This window comes from Lathyrus oleraceus, chromosome 2, assembly GCF_024323335.1.
Source record: "Lathyrus oleraceus cultivar Zhongwan6 chromosome 2, CAAS_Psat_ZW6_1.0, whole genome shotgun sequence".
NCBI classification, from domain to species: domain Eukaryota; kingdom Viridiplantae; phylum Streptophyta; class Magnoliopsida; order Fabales; family Fabaceae; genus Lathyrus; species Lathyrus oleraceus.
This window is the reverse complement of record NC_066580.1, coordinates 337,413,886-337,430,680: the sequence shown is the minus strand read 5'-3', so window position 1 is coordinate 337,430,680 and position 16,795 is coordinate 337,413,886. Positions and strand designations below refer to the sequence as shown.

General features: G+C 33.0%; 1 protein-coding gene across 1 annotated transcript; it reads left to right on the top strand.

The window, feature by feature from the left end:
* Nucleotides 1-11,333: 11,333 nt before the first annotated feature.
* Nucleotides 11,334-15,740, top strand: LOC127119386 (cyclin-D1-1). Its single transcript, XM_051049616.1, is given in 8 exon segments — nucleotides 11,334-11,396; nucleotides 11,399-11,452; nucleotides 11,455-11,757; nucleotides 11,854-11,940; nucleotides 13,610-13,708; nucleotides 13,897-14,098; nucleotides 14,285-14,415; nucleotides 14,529-15,740. Coding segments are annotated over 8 exon segments (1,149 nt in total). The 5' UTR covers nucleotides 11,334-11,348; the 3' UTR covers nucleotides 14,754-15,740.
* Nucleotides 15,741-16,795: the final 1,055 nt, after the last annotated feature.

The window sequence follows — 16,795 nt, the reverse complement described above, 5'->3', positions numbered from 1 at the left end:
GACAAATAGGTGAGATTAACATCAACCAACTAGGATAAATCAAACCTATGGCTAATGTATGAAAACTTAACAAGAATGGACAAAGCCACAAAACAATTGAATGGGTGAAGTTAATTGATTATGATTATTCACAAAAGGAGGGTCAAAGTATGATTAAGATTGATTCAAAAGAAGTATTATAAAATGGAGTTTGAAAAGTCAAGGACTTAGGGTCCAGGTTTCTAATTTGAAAGCATGAAGATGTTTGCACAATATTTATCTCAAGTTTTGAAAGTAATGTGTGAAAAGGTTTAGGACAAAATGGGATGAATGGATGAAGATGGAGTGTAAAACTTCCTAGAAGGTTCACCTCTTGAAATCATATAGAAGATGACTCAAGTGTGTCCTTTGGAATAGGCAATGAGCAATAATAAACAAGCAAAGCAAAAGAGGGAAATCAACAAAAGCGGATACCGGATGCCAATCACTGGACTTATACCAATCTCCTAAAACAAAACTGGATATCAGAGGCCAACTCTATGGACTTATACCAATCTCCTCAACAAAGAAATGAAAAGTGGATATCGGATGCCAATCTATCTGGACTTATACCAATCTCCAACAACAAAGCAAACACTTGGATGTCAGATGCCAATCTATCTGGGCTTACTCTAACCTCCAACATATGATCATAGGAAAACAAATGCCAAATTACATGGACTTACAATTGCTTCCTCACATAAAACAAACAAATGCATCAAGCAGAGAGAAGATGAGTGGCCAATTAAATGGTCTTATACTCACTTCCATATCATAGGAACAATGGCCAATGAATGGTCTTACAATTGTCCTCAATGGGCAAACAACAAAGATATGTCACAAAGACAAATGAAATGATCATGCACTAATGAGCAATTAATGATGATAAATGCACAAAGCATGCAAGTAGACATGTACAAATGAACTAAGTAATCAATCAACCAAAGTCATTCAGCACACTCTATAACCAAACAATTGGGCTCATACAAAGGGTAGGCATTGAAGCCAACTGGAATAGGGTTAATGGTGCTTTTAACCTTGACATTGAGAGCCAAGGTGAAGCAGATGAAAGGATATGAGGGGTGTGCCTCATGCTCTTATCCCTGGTCAGGGAGAGCTTCAAATGATAGAAGGTGTGGGAGTTCAGAAAGTAGGAACTCTCTCCACAAGTTAGACTCGATAGATCTTGGGTTTTTACTCACTATGCATCAACACATGTGGTGTGAGCAAGGTGAGTGACTCACATAATAGTAGGAGATATGCTATATATCTCTTTTGTCTACCAATTGCCTTATTCAAAGGACTTTTCCTGCTTGGGACAAAAGTAAACAAACACAAACATCGCCTCTTAAGGAGGACTTCAGACAGTTGCCTGGCCAAGTAACAGGCCAGGTCTTCCAGACTACATGAAGACAAGAGATTCTACCTCAATGCAAATGCTATCAAGCAAAGCAATGCAAGTTCTCAAAGAACTATTAGCAACTAATGGTACCTGAAATCAATCAAATAAAATCAGTATACAACTCAAATTCAAAACCAATATAAGATAAGGATCACAGTCAACACAATCAGTCAAATGTGAAATGCACAAAGCTCAAAGCATATGAGCTAAGAATCCTACAAAACAAAAAAATTAGTTCATGATAATCAATCAAACTCAAGCAACTTGCATAAATCTCCTTAAGGCATTTGCTTCTTAACCTGAAAAGCAAACTTAAACATGAGAAACAAGACCACTAGGACAAGCCTAGGGTCAAAAAGAGATAAGAAATCCAAAACAGCAAGTGAAAGCTATCCAAAATCAAGTTCAAACAATTAAGAAACAAACCCAAGTGGTTTCACATTCATATCATTCATCATTATCATTTCATAAACAAATTAGGTCAAGGCATGTCATATAGAACCTCAAAGAAGTCAACAGAAAGATTCAAGTCAAATCCAATCACAAACATTTCAATAAATCATCAAATAATTCATGATCAAACATCATTCATAACATGATAATCATACCAAATTTCAGCTCATTTGGATCAAAGTAAGTAGGTCAATGAAAATCAGAAAGTCAAAGCAAGTTCAAGCAAACTCATACAAAGCATCAAAACATGCACCAACTTCAATTAATCATAAAACAGAAACAACATATGATAAATGAATGGGACTAAAGCCATGATAAACTTCAAGATGTCTACATAACTCATGCCAAATTTCATATCCATCCAATTAATAACCAGAATTTCATAAACCAAATACAAGCATGTATCACAAAAAGTCAACAAATGACCAAACAGGGGAGAAAATTCCAATCAAATAGGAAATGCCATCAATAATTCCAGAAACATTCACATGTATTCTCAACATCCATAAGTATATTCATGCAAAAATCCAGACCATTTTGAGTTCAATAAGCATGGTAATTAAAATCATGAAGTTGGACATGAATGGTGTGACACAAATTGTCACACCTCTATTAAAAAAATCATATCTCATCAACCAGTAATGATAAATTCACAAACTCTACACCAAAATCACCATGAACATGTCTAGTTTAAGCACAAAAAATTTCAGAGGCATTGGATTAAGTATCATCATTTCACAAGCAAAATGGCATGGCATACACAAAATGGACACACATGAACAAACCCTAGCACATTTAAAAATCTACACGTGCAAAAAATCTGGAAAAATCATCATAATAAACTAGAGATCAAGAGGAGCATTTCACAAAAAATACCATCAAATTTGGACAAATATTGAAGAACTTATGAATTTTTGAAGATTGCCATACCAAATGAAATGATTTAAATCAAATTAAACACGGCAGTGGCAATTTTGTAAATAGTTGGTCCCTTAAGTGAAACGCTGCGTTTCACTTAAGGATGTGTCGTCCTCTGATTGGTGCATGGCAATGGAACAGTGGATTCATGCAAGACAAAAGCTCCAAATGGCCAAACGCGATTCTGGGTACAGAGAAATTAGGGTTTTAAGCTACAGTAACTTGTTCATCATCGTGATGAACAAATTTCCCAGAATTTGGAAACAAGCATAGCATTCAAATCATCTAACAGTGTACATCACAAATCCAACCTTGATTTTCACTAATTCAAGCTAACAAGAAAGAAATGAGCACAACAACATTTGACCAACAAACTTTAAATCCATGTTTCTCTCTCAATACACAACCATTTCTCACGATTCAAAGTTCAATATAATCAGCATGGGAGGATCTTTAATAAGCATAGCATGATTTCAGGAATAGAGAGAATCGAAAACCAACCTCTTTGAAGGTGCAGTGATGAAACAGTGGTTATTTGGCCGTGTTGAGCTGAAACAGATGCACAATGATGTTCCAAATGATGAATAAGTGAGGAATCGTGGCTCAACAATGCTTGGTGAGGTCCAAATCAACAGCTGCCATGTGAGAGCTTCAATGCAACAGTGCGGTTCCTTGGCTTTACAATGATGAAATGATGCTTGCTAAGGCTCCAAAGATGTTGGTAGATGATGGCACAATGGACAGTAGCACAAGTTCTTTGCAGATTTTCAGAAAAAAATTCAGATGAAGAATTGAGTGTTTTTGAGAGAAAATGATTCAGATCTCGTTTGTCAAAAGTGGCTAGGGCTTTTCAGTCTGAAATGAGTCATATATACTCTGATTAACAAAGCCTAAGTTTTGGTTAGTGGAATGGTAATGGAATTTTGCTTAATGAAGTGTTTTGGTTAATTAGTGAAATCCACTAAAGTTGCATGTGCATGGCATGCTACAGTGAGAAAATGGGCCTAAACAATCTCCAAATGTGATTTTCAGTCATTTGCAATTGGTAGAATGCATTGGCAAAGCTCAATTTGAAAGTCCATTTTTTACCCCTCTCTTTTTAATTCAATGCACTTGAAAAAGGCCATTTTGATTGGATGATTTTTGGTGAAATGTGATGAAGGATTTGGATAGAGCATATCAAATGTGACTTGTAGCAAAAAACCTCACTCAATTTGGCCAAATGGTTTGAAAGTTATCTCACTTTGAAGTTCAAAAATTCTTGAGAAAGATTTGATCATAACTTGCCAACTACACATGAGAAATGAGTGTTCTTGGACTTTTTGGAAATGGGAGAACAAGATCTTCAACTTTCATGTTGGGCAAAAAATCATTTGAAGCTTGTATGATGAAGTAATTTTGAGGAGAAGAACTTTCTATTTTTGGCAAATTCCAATTACAGGTCAACTTACTATTTTTGGAAATTTCTTGTCTGACCCCAAATCCTTCACTGTGGATGTTTTACATGTTATATGAGGCTTATATGGACATGAATGAGACCTCTCAAACCAATTCCCACCATCAAATCACTGATTAAATGCACAGTTGACCACAGTTGACTTCAGTTGACTTTGCTAGGGTTTTGGTTGACTGAACCATGTTCTGATGAATTCCAAGCCCCTACCACTTGATATCTTGATTCAAAATGATGTCACAACTCATATGAACTCTTGATGAATGATCATGGTGTCCAAATTCTTCAAGAATGGCCACCATCCACTGCTCAATGACTGTTTTGACTGATTTGACCTAGCTTGCTTCATCTGCAAGTAACATGGTTAGATGACAATATTTTTGTACTTTTGGTTAATAGACAGATGAAAAAGCAATGATATACAAATGCAAAACATGCTTTGTGATCAAGAACCACACTCACAAGATAACCCACCCATTAGGAGGGAAGCAAAGGTGCACAAAGATCCTTGAGGCAATGATATGATATGATATGATGCCAGGAGGGATCTTAGGGACAAAATTGGGGTCTTACAGTTACAAAGAGAAAATAAAGAGTTAAATTCAAAAGAAAATAAAAGGCTTTGGAAAATGGCGTGAAATGAAGAAGAGATGAGTCTCCTTTATATAGGAGTTGTATAAATCAGAAAAGGAAATAATTCATGGTTAGAATTGATGAGTCAATCAATTGAATTACTTAATTTTAATCGATTATCTAGCCTAATATGGAAATATTTAATAGAGAGTCGTTACAAGTCATTAAGGAGTTGTCGTTATCATTTGGTTAATCGTTTAGGATCTTTCAAATCGATTGGCTTAATGCTCCAATCGATTGACAAACTTAAAAGAGTTTTCTCAATCAAGTGGTTAGTTTAAAAATACTTTTGAACGACGGTGGAATTTTTTTTGATCACTTGGCTTGGTTTTCAAAACATTTTAATGATGTAAAACTATTAGAAAAATTCTTTTAAGTGTGTGTGTGTGTATGTGTATGTGTGTGTGTGTGTGTATGTATGTGTGTATGATGTGTGTGTGTGTGTGTGTGTGTGTGTGTGTGTGTGTGACAAAGTTGCCTTATAACTTAAGAGTTACTTCCTTACATTTACAAAACTCTGGCCACTCAGCAGATACAATCTGACGAGCTTTCACACTTTATATGAGGTTTCAATATTCTTTATTGGATACATTTATCATATAATCACTTTAATCTTGATTCTCTATTCTTGATGAGGTTTTAAGATGTTTTACTAGTTGGTTCACCATCTTAATAGTATTGAGAGTTATTACCACATACTTCAATGACTTCAATAATTACAACTGTTGACGTTTTCGTAATCAAAACTTCAGGGATGATTTTTTATCAACTTTATACCTGCAAGTACATAGATCAACAAAATCTAGCCCACATGATAAAGTGAGAAGCTCTATATAGGCGATTTCTCTGTGTTAGAGATTGGATCCCTTTTAGTATCATAAAAATGGGGTATTTCTAGATTCCTTGGGGTTTTAAGTCGAGTGAGCCAAGTCTCCATAAAATATATCAATTGATGGGTGGTTGATACCTAAAATTCAAGAGGTGAAGTTAAGCCCTACAACTTCCTAGGTATCGACCATTGACCTAGTATAAGCCCCCCCCCCCCCCCCCCCACACACACACACACATGATCACGCGTTGTGGCGGATAAATGGGAAGTTGGGAAACAAATCCAGACAAGGGGCGATCAAACCAGACGAAGGGAACTCGAACTAATATATGGGTGACTCTGGAAAGACAAAGCGCATGCCTCTCGCCCTCGCCCTCGCCCTAAGATTTTCCTCAACTATTCCATTACATGTTTCATGCAACTCTTTCACTTCCCTTTTCATTGAGACACAAGTTTCAAACATTCATTTTGGTTTCTAATATTAGCTACTTTATACTTAAGCATTTCATTGCTCTTTTCTAAAAACTATGTAATCTTTAAGATCTATGTTACACTTTTCAATCTTATCATGTTCCTTTATTAGCTTAGCATTTAATTTGAACAATTGCGCGTATGATAGCTTGGTTACCTCATAACCATCTTCTTTATGAGAAAATTTCAAGCAAACTTCATCCTCTTTTTCAGAAGAAGATTCTTTGGAGATTCTACTAGAGGTTGATTCTTCAAGATTTCTCATTGATGTTGAGCATCTGAATATATTACTTGTTGAGACTTGCTTATCCTTTATTCTTTGAAAGATTCCAGTGGTGAAAATTCTTCACATTATCTTCTTGATGAAGTTTCTCCACAGGATGTTGAATCTTCCAAGATTGCTCAACCACCGACAATATTCTTTCAAATAAGATTATTCGAGTTGATTCTTCATCATAGGAATTATTTGATGAAGTTCTTAGATATTCTTATAGGTTTTAGATTATTCCTTCATCCTTTAATATTTGAGTTAGCTTATTCAACTTCTTGATGATTTTTTCCTTCTTGTTTTTTTTCTTCTGAAAATAGGAAACATTCTCATCTTTTGATTTAAGGACTAGATTAGGTTTTTTATTCCAATTCTTAGTCCTTAGATATTTGCTAGTGACAAAAGTTCTAACATAATTTCCAAAGTTTCTAAGGGTTTAAAAACATTTGTGAAAGAAGCATTCACACACATCTTCTTCTCCTCGAGTCTTCATTCTCTCTTGATTGATGTTTTGAGAAATACCATAGATAATTTCAAGAGTGTCCCATATTTCCTTGGCAGAATTACAACTAAGGACATAGAAAATTTGTTTTAAGGACATAGAAAAATTATTTTTCATCTAAAGACATGACTAATAAATTTTTAATTTTAAAATTAATTTCGAACTTTCTCTTTTCCTCTACGGTCCAAAGAAAATCTAATTTATCTACTACTTCACCATTTATTCAATGAGTATGAATAAACAAATCATTGATCATTATCTTCAACAACTCAATATCAAAACTTTGAATAATTAACTTAAATATATAGTTCAACAATTCAAACATATCACCATTAAACGATGAAGTTGTGTTTAGGAAAGCCCTCTTGTTAAAAACAGTGTTGAAAATCATGTTTATTCTGAGATGATTGGTTTTTAAACAAGTGTTAGACTCTGATGCCACGTGTTGGACATGTGAATCTATACACAAGAAGGGGAGGGGGAATTATGGAGGTTTGAAATCGTTGATTTAAAACAAAATCATTTTCGAAATTAAAGTTTGAAAACATTTTATCAAAAACATTTGAAAGATTATGGAGCGGAAATTCAAAGTAAAGAAGTTAAGTGGAAATTAAAAGAGATATGGGAAGAGAAATGACACCCCATAGTTATAGATGTTCGGTCTAATGAAGCAACCTACCCCTCTCCCCGATATTTGAAAACATTTTATCAAAAACATTTGAATGAGTATGTAGTGGAAATTCAAAGTAAAGAAATTAAGTGGAAATTCAAAGTAAAAAAATTAAGTGGAAATTAAAAGTAAAGAAATTAAGTGGAAATTAAAAGAGATAAGGGAAGAGAAATGACACCAGATAGTTTTAGATGTTCGGTCTAATGAAGTGACCTAGTCCTCTCCCCAAGATATGATCTTAAGAGTATCCACTATGCTTGATAACTTTTAGAATGTTATACCTACAAACCCCCTTATACAAGGAAATGAAGTTTCAGGCTAATTTCTAACCAAACAACGATCATGACTTGAAGCGGTTAGTCTTCTAACAAAACAACGAGCATGCTTCAAGCAGTCAGTCTTCCCATCAAACGGAGATTTTGCATAGGCCAAACTCAAAACTACATTGCATTTTAAGTTGGCTAACCTCCAAACTGAATCGAGGTTTTATACAGTTGATCATGAACCAAAGCGATATTTTTACCGTCTAATATCGAACTTAGTGAGGTTTTACACTAGGATAACTCATAAACCAAGAGATATTTTACCATCACATCAATATTGAACCATTTGAGTTTTTTAACGGGCTTAGCTCAATAATCTTTGTGGAGATTTTCACTAGCTGTTTTCCACGAACTAAAAGAGAGCCTTTTTTACAAGCAAAACTCAAAAACCAAACATAGACTAAGACTAATCCCCCAAATACAATTATACTCAAGAGAAATTTTAACTCCCAACCAAAATAATCATTTCCTAAAGAATAATAATTTACTCAATAGAAAAATACTACTCTTGGTAAATTTACAATTATACTCACATCCAGAATAATATTCCTCATTAGACTCAAGAACACTCTCAAAATACTATGGCTAAAATATATGAGAAAATTAAGAACAATTTAAAAAGGTGATAAGTGAAATGAAAAGTGAGGTTTTTCATATTTTCTGGATGTTTTGAAATGATAGAGAAACTCTCTATTTATAGGCCAAAAATGGTGTAAATTTGGAAACAATCTATAAACCAATTAAATGACCTAATTGATTATGCAGTACAAATGATAACTTGTTGTTGCCCAAAATGGAAGATTTAGATAGAGATCCGCTACCAATCATTAAGAGAGTGTCATAATCCATTATAGAATCGACTGTGCATCCTTTAATCGATCAGGCTAAAAAACTAATCAATTAGATAACTTCCAGAAATGCCTTGTGTCTTTATAATACACTTATTACTCAGACGAACACGATCAAATGAGATTTCAAACTTCCTTTCACATTCTGAAACTTCAAGTCTTGCCATTATCTTTGACTTTAGCATTACAAACGAGCATTGAGTCTTCTTGATGAGGCTTGAGATATTTTCATGTTATTTACCATCATTTCAGATGTTGAAAGTTTAAGTCACCGATGATCATTAATCCTAATCTTCACTTAAGGGTCATTGGACTACATTGTTGACTTTAAACAAATGTAATTAGCTTGATTTAGGAGGATATCTTTATCAACTGTATCATCATCAAGTCATGAGTATCCTTGACCATTTGAGCTAGTTTTGGCAGTTGCTTGACTTCATGTGTTGTTATCATCAAAACCAAGTCATCATCAAAACTAAGCAGCTATTGATATCCTTGTTATCCAAAAGGCTTTATCATCTTTGAGCACTTCTTGATTATTCCTGCAAGCACGTGGATCCACAACCCCATTTTGGTCCATCAACATGTCTTTTGAGAAGTTTATTGTTGTGCTAATTAGTTAGCAAAATATGTGAATTCATTTGTTATGAATGTAATTATGTGGTCTCTCTGCCATGTGCTATTTTAGATAAAGTGTGTGAAAATATATTTGGTATTTTATTTGTTCAACATTTTTTTCTAAAAACTATTTAGATTGATTGGACTGTAGTTTTTAAAATAATTATTACAAATTTCCTTTTACAATGATAAATCATTCTTAAGCTTTAAGTTGTGCCTAACTTAACCTCGTAAAACTGGTTTGTAAGGTAAATTTTTTCCTTATTTATAAACATATGTTCAAGCCACATATTGTCTGATATGTGACTCTTAACAAACTCCTCATGCCAAAACTATTGAGTTTGATGCATGGATATAAATGACAGTTGAGTCGATAGGGAAAACTTGATAGCAAGTGGTCTAATAGATCTTAAACCCGACTCAGGTACCATCTTAAGAAATGTGACTGATTCTAACTCAATCTTACCAAACTGACTTGTAAGATGAACATTGCCCAATTTATAAACATATGTTTAAGTAATATAATATTAAATGTGAGACTTTTTAACTCACTTCCTCATGCCAAATACTAAACATTTAGAACATTGATATAAATAGTGTGTGACACTATAGTGAAATTTGATAATAGATGACTCAACAGATCATGATTGAGGCGCTAATACCATATTAGATGTCCCATATTTTCAGAGTCACTCATCCTTTAAGCGAACTTTTAAGGATGAGATTCAAACACATTTAACATGATATTAGAGTCGAATCCCAATCTATGTTAAATGTGAAAGTCATATTAAAATTTTCCTCATTTATAAACATATGTTCAAGCCACATATTGTCTGATATGTGACTGTTAACACACTCCTCGTGCCAAAACTATTGAGTTTGACGTGTGGATATAAATGACAGTTGACTCGATAGGGAAAACTTGATAGCAAGTGGTCTAATAGATCTTAAACCCGACTCAGGTACCATCTTAAAAAATGTGATTGAGACTAACTCAATCTTATCAAAGTAACTTGTAAGATGAACATTGTCCCATTTATAAACATATGTTTAAGCAATATAATGTTAAATGTGAGACTTTTTAACTCATTCCCTCATGTCAAAGACTGAACATTTAGAGTGTTGATATAAATAATGGGTGCCACGATAGCGAAATTTGATAATAAATGACTCAACAAATCATGATTGAGGCGCTAATACCATATCCGATCTCCCATATTTTCAAAAACAATCATCCTTTAAGCGAACTTTTAAGGATGAGATTCAAACACATTTAACATGATATTTGAGTTGAATCCAAACCAATGCTAGATGTGAAAGTGATATTAAAATTGTTTGTAATTTGTTTAAAGTCCCACTAGTTATCATACAATTGAATGTATAAATTCATAAGAACATCTATATTTTAAAAAAACTTAATTGTAATTTTGGTCTTCCTATTTTATATATTTTTTTTGTTTTGATCATTCCATTTTAAAAATAACGGAGATTGTCTTTTTTTTTTAAATTTTTGTGTCGGATTTTAGTCTCCAAAAAGGAACCGAAATCTAACACAACACTTAAAATCATATATATATATATATATATATATATATATATATATATATATATATATATATATATATATATATATATATATATATATATATATATATATTATATATATATATATATATATATATATATATATATATATATATATATATATATTCTTTTTTTTATTTGTTAAAAACAATTAAATATTCTTTTAGAGATAAATATCAATGAATTTAACGAATGGGTTGTTGAGGTAATTTTCACTATCCATAAGCACATGCTGTCCAACTGGCGCTAAAAAAGATCGGGAAATTAACTTTTTCCCGGGAAACCAAAAAACTCCATTCCAAAATCTAAAAAAAAAAAACTAACCAAAGCCATCGCATATTTATATTCAAACAAACCGATGCAGAGTTACAAGTACCTTTCATCAACAACAACACTCCCACTCTCCACACTCTCACCACCACTATCCACTCCGGCAACCTCTCCGACCATCCCCCGGCGGCCGATCTCGCCACAAATCATGGCATCAGAATGAATCGCCTCCACTTGCGATGTCGCTTTCCTACTCCAACTACTTCCCGGACGATGACCTCCTATGCAGCGAGGAAACCTCCAGCATCTTGTCCGGAGATTCACCGGCAGAATGCTTATCTGATGTCGATTCGTCTCCGCCGCCGGAGGATGAGTTCATCGCCGGATTAATCGATGACGAACATAAGTTCGTTCTCGGATTTGACTATTTCTCTAAGTTACAGTCTCGCAAGATCGATGCATCGGCCAGGGAAGAATCCGTTGCATGGATCCTAAAGGTAAACACTCCAAATCTAATCGTTTTTTCACAATCGGACATTCATTTTCAATTTTTTCTTTCTCATCTGAATCGGATTGCGATCTGGTGGATACAGGTGCAGGCTTATTATGGTTTTCAACCGCTCACGGCTTATCTCGCCGTCAACTACATGGATCGGTTCTTGAATTCACGGCAGTTGCCGGTGAGTTCCGAGAAGTCCAATATAATTTAAAGTAAAATTTAAGGAAAAATAGAATAAAATGGAATATAATTACTGAATCTGCAAATGCATGTGTTGAAGAAGTAGTTCTAAGCAGTAATTAAATATGACTTCCCTGACAAAAAAATGCCTATGACTTTTCAAATGCCAAGAGAAATTGCTCACGCCGCATTATTATAATAAAAACGTTTTAAATTATTCAATTGATTTAATGTTGATTTAAATGAGTTCAGTTTTTATAAATAGGTGAAAAAAAAGTTTTATATTGCACAACACGGTAAAACAAGGTAAATCATTTGTTAGTAAATTTAATTATCAGTAATTTAAAAGTTAATTTTTTTTATTGACGTGACAGTTATAACTAATATAAGAAGTAAAAATTGGACTCAAATTTCATACCGTTGATTTAATATCAAATTACTCAGATTTGATATTCGGTTAATCCATTTTACTCATTAAAACTGTTTTGACCCTCAACTCTTTGTCAGTGGTAAGATTGACACACTATTTAAATGTGGACAAAACAGAAGAATGAATTAAATAATGTATTTATTAAGATAATTAATAATACAGTATATGAATTTTATGTAAATTGGAATTATTTTTATTAAGAGTTTTGACAATAATAATTATTCTGCTATAAATGTTTTTGGTCACGTACGAACATTATAGGTGCCTAATAAATTCTACTAATAATTCGTTTAGGAAAATGAATCTACAAGGAGCTAATTGACGGAGAGTAGTATCTCAACCATTTTTGAGTAGCTGTAATTTTTTTAATGTACACTTTTAACATTATTTTTATTGATTTAAATTCATAAGCATTTTATTAAATTAAATGTATTTTATAAAATAAAATTATAGTAGTTTAACTGATAAAAAAAGTATTAAAAAATATTTGCGCATCTTAGATATGGTATTTGAAGAATATTACTATTGTGCTTTTTGTGTACTTCATACTTTTTGCAAAAGTTTATACACAAGCAAATGCAAGTTATTTTACATTGTTAAACTTTTAATGTTTTGTAATCTATCCTTTAAATAATCTCGATTTCTTAATGAAATACAGAATTAGTAATACTTGTTAGGTAAAACTCCATTACTTGTATTCTATATTATTTTTTATATTATAATTTTAAAACAACTTGAAACTTTGAATTATGTTGTTTATATTATTGAAACAATGCAATGTGTAGAATTTTATATATAAAAAATAAAATGTCTAAAATAAATTTATAATTCATCATTTTATAAATTAGTTTTATATTGATGAGTTAAATTTAATATAGTTTAGTGATACTAATAAAAACTTCACTTCAGTTTATATAGTGTATTTACTATATTTACTGTTTATAGTCTTCTATAATTATCAATAATGATTTAAAATTATAAAAAAAAAATTAGAACTATTTAAAAATATAACAAAACTGTGTGTATAGTTAGTATCGTACCATTATAACTCATGATTTTGTTGAAAAATAAAAAGAATGACAGCTTGGTGATGTTTTGATACGTTAGGCACGTGCATTGCGCGTGGGGAAATGTGCCCAAAAGTATATGATGAGTTATTCGTGATAAAATAACAATGATGGTAGTATATAATAATTTTTGTTCTTAACTTACTGTTTGTTACATATAAATATGTTTACAGCAATCAAATGGGTGGCCACTACAACTTCTATCAGTTGCTTCCTTGTCTCTAGCGGCCAAGATGGAGGAAACTCTAGTCCCTTCTCTATTGGACCTTCAGGTATATGTTTATATGTGTTGTCAAAAGAAAAGTATATATTTATGTATAGAGTCGTATTCTTAGTACATTCTTAATTAAAATCGAGTATATTAGTTAATTAAATTTATGCTAACTCAAGTTTTGTCCTTAGCTATGTACTATTATTACATTGTATGTTTAACATTTTTTATTGGAATAATTTAATTCAGCTAGAAGGTGCCAAATACATATTTGAACCCAGAACAATTAGAAGAATGGAGCTACTTGTTCTAAGAGTCTTGGATTGGAGGCTAAGATCAGTTACCCCATTTAGCTTCCTCAGTTTCTTTGCATGCAAGTTAGATTCAACTGGAATTTTTACAGGGTTCCTCATTTCACGAGCTACACAAATTATCTTATCTCATATCCAAGGTAGATTTTTTTATGTGACCTTTATGCATCTCCGGTGTACACTTTTGATTCATGTATCCATTTAAAGATACAAATCATTCAAAACTACAAGTAGTTGAGGTGGTTGGAAAGAATTAATTTGTGTCAACAAAATGATTTAAAGCATTAGTACTACTACTAACTCTTTATTTTCAAATATTTTTGCAGAGGCAAACTTTCTTGCATATTGGCCATCATGCATTGCTGCAGCAGCTATTCTCTATGCAGCTAATGAAATTCCCAATTGGTCTCTAGTTAAGCCGGAGCATGCGGAGACATGGTGCGAGGGGCTAAGAAAAGTAAGTGCATGCTTGAAATCATGATGAGTTTGACTAATTGTAGTATTTAATTTACCAAAGTTAATGTGGCATTGCAATAATCATGTTTTGAAATGTAGATGGTTTATTTGCAGGAGAAAATTATAGGGTGCTACAGGTTAATGGAAGAACTTATGATTGACAATAGCCAAAGGAAAGCCCCTAAAGTGTTGCCACAGCTGCGAGTGACAACTCAGCCACTAATGAGGTCAAGTGTCTCGTCATCCTCCTCTTCTCCTTCCTCCTCACCATCCTATAATAAAAGAAGGAAATTAAATAACTGTTGGTGGGTGGATGATGACAAAGGAAACTCCCAATGAAAAAAAGAAGAAGAAAAAAAAAAGAATAATACCAATAAAGGAAAAAAAAACTTAAAAAGAAATAAGGCTGTGGTCCAGAAACCTCAAAGTTTTATTATAGAAGGTTTTTGAGTTTTCATAATTGGCCTTGAGTCATTGTGCACATTACTATATTGAATGAGAGTTGTGAGCTTTTATTATTGTTATTGTTACTGTTATTATTATTTTGTTGGTGGGTATAGCCATTTCATCCCTGGCTTTGCATATTCCCAAAGGAGAGGGATTTTGTGGGAAAGTGAGAGAGTGGCAAATAGAAAAGGGAAGTGTATACAGAAATCAAGATGCAATACATGAGATCTGGTTGTATAAGTATGGAAGAAAGAAGTGGGAATTGGAAACTCAAGCATGTGTTGCTTGGTTATTGTTGAAAGGGCAGACCACAGAACATTGTGGGGCATTACTTGAAAGCATTGAAAGAAAAACAGAGTCTCTCAGAGCTGTTATATCAATTGGGTTGGCATAAACATAGTGGTTTGAAACATTGGAGTTAGAGCTATTTCTTGTAATGGTATATTTCTAAGTCAAGCTCTATATTTTGGACAGAATGCTTTCTTCTTTCATCTAGCACAAGTTACTTTGATGGGAGGGGATCCCACAGATAAAAAAAATGGTACTAGTAACAGTAATAAGTCGAAGCTGGTGCATCGTGTAGACTTTTGGTGCGTGTGTTTATGTGTGATTTTTGTGTTTATTTTTGGCGGCAATTATTTATTTTTTGTTTTGGCCTCGAGCTTTGGCCTAACTATATACAGGACCCATTGTCTGGTGTCCACAATGCGTGTGATGGAAACACGTCTCTATAGTTTTTATTTGTTTTGGATTTTTTCATTTGGTTTTCAGTTTTCACCTCTTTCAAAAGGCTTTTGGAGCCTTTTTCCTGTGTGATAATGTGTATTGAATTCATTAATAGTATAATTATTAATTTTATAATACTACTATCTTTTCATATATCTCTTTAATTTCTTTCATTCTATATATCTTAATTGACTCTTGAGAATGAATGAATCATTCTCTTGATGGAAAGATTCATCAGATGTAATCTGCACACTCCTTCATCCTAATACAATTTAATTAACTTGTTTGGTTCATTCAATTTCATATCTCGAACTCATTATCCACAACAACATATTAGATACTGCATCCATATTTAGAATCACCATAATAAACTCACAGAGAATCCAAACATATAGTTTAACACCATATCTGGAGTCTAGTGAGGCATAACTATGAAGATGATGCACTCCTTGGCCCCGCCAACAATAAAGAGGGTACATCAATTATCAGTGACATTGACTCTTCCAGTAACCAGTTCCTGCTCGTGAACTCTCCAGGCTGTTTCATTATGGTACCCTTATACTACATTCTACCAATCACTAACCCCCTGAAATTTCCGACAGGTCTCTGTTTTTTCATTCATCTATTCATTCATTCAGACATAGATCTTCACATGAGGAACATTTATCTTGACCACGCAAACATTTTTCAACCTGTACTCCAGATTCCTCTTATCCAACAAATATTTCATTGTACACCTAAAGAGCTAGCTTCTGGAGTATACCTACCTTTTATTTCAATTAACAATAATGTCAATTACTTAGTATACATTAAAATTCATAAATCTTAAATTTTTAAAAGCAACAGATCTTGAAAAAGATAGTACTTTACTACAGAATTTATCCTTTATTCTCTACAGATGCTTAATTAAAGTTTCAAGTTATATAGAGAACTTGTCATCTAGTCCCAATCTCCGACACAAGGTATATTATTTTTACATACAACAACAATGGCACATAGCACCATAGCTTTATTCCCATGTCATAGCAGAAAAAGTAACCATACATGCATGTTATGCATTTGTCTTGCATTCTTATCATTACATCCTTTGCATGACATCCATATGACCATACACAACTCTGTCTAAAACTAATCCCATATTCATCAAACACAGATGGACCATACTGAAGAAAAATATATCAACATAGTGACAATTTAACCTCAGTACT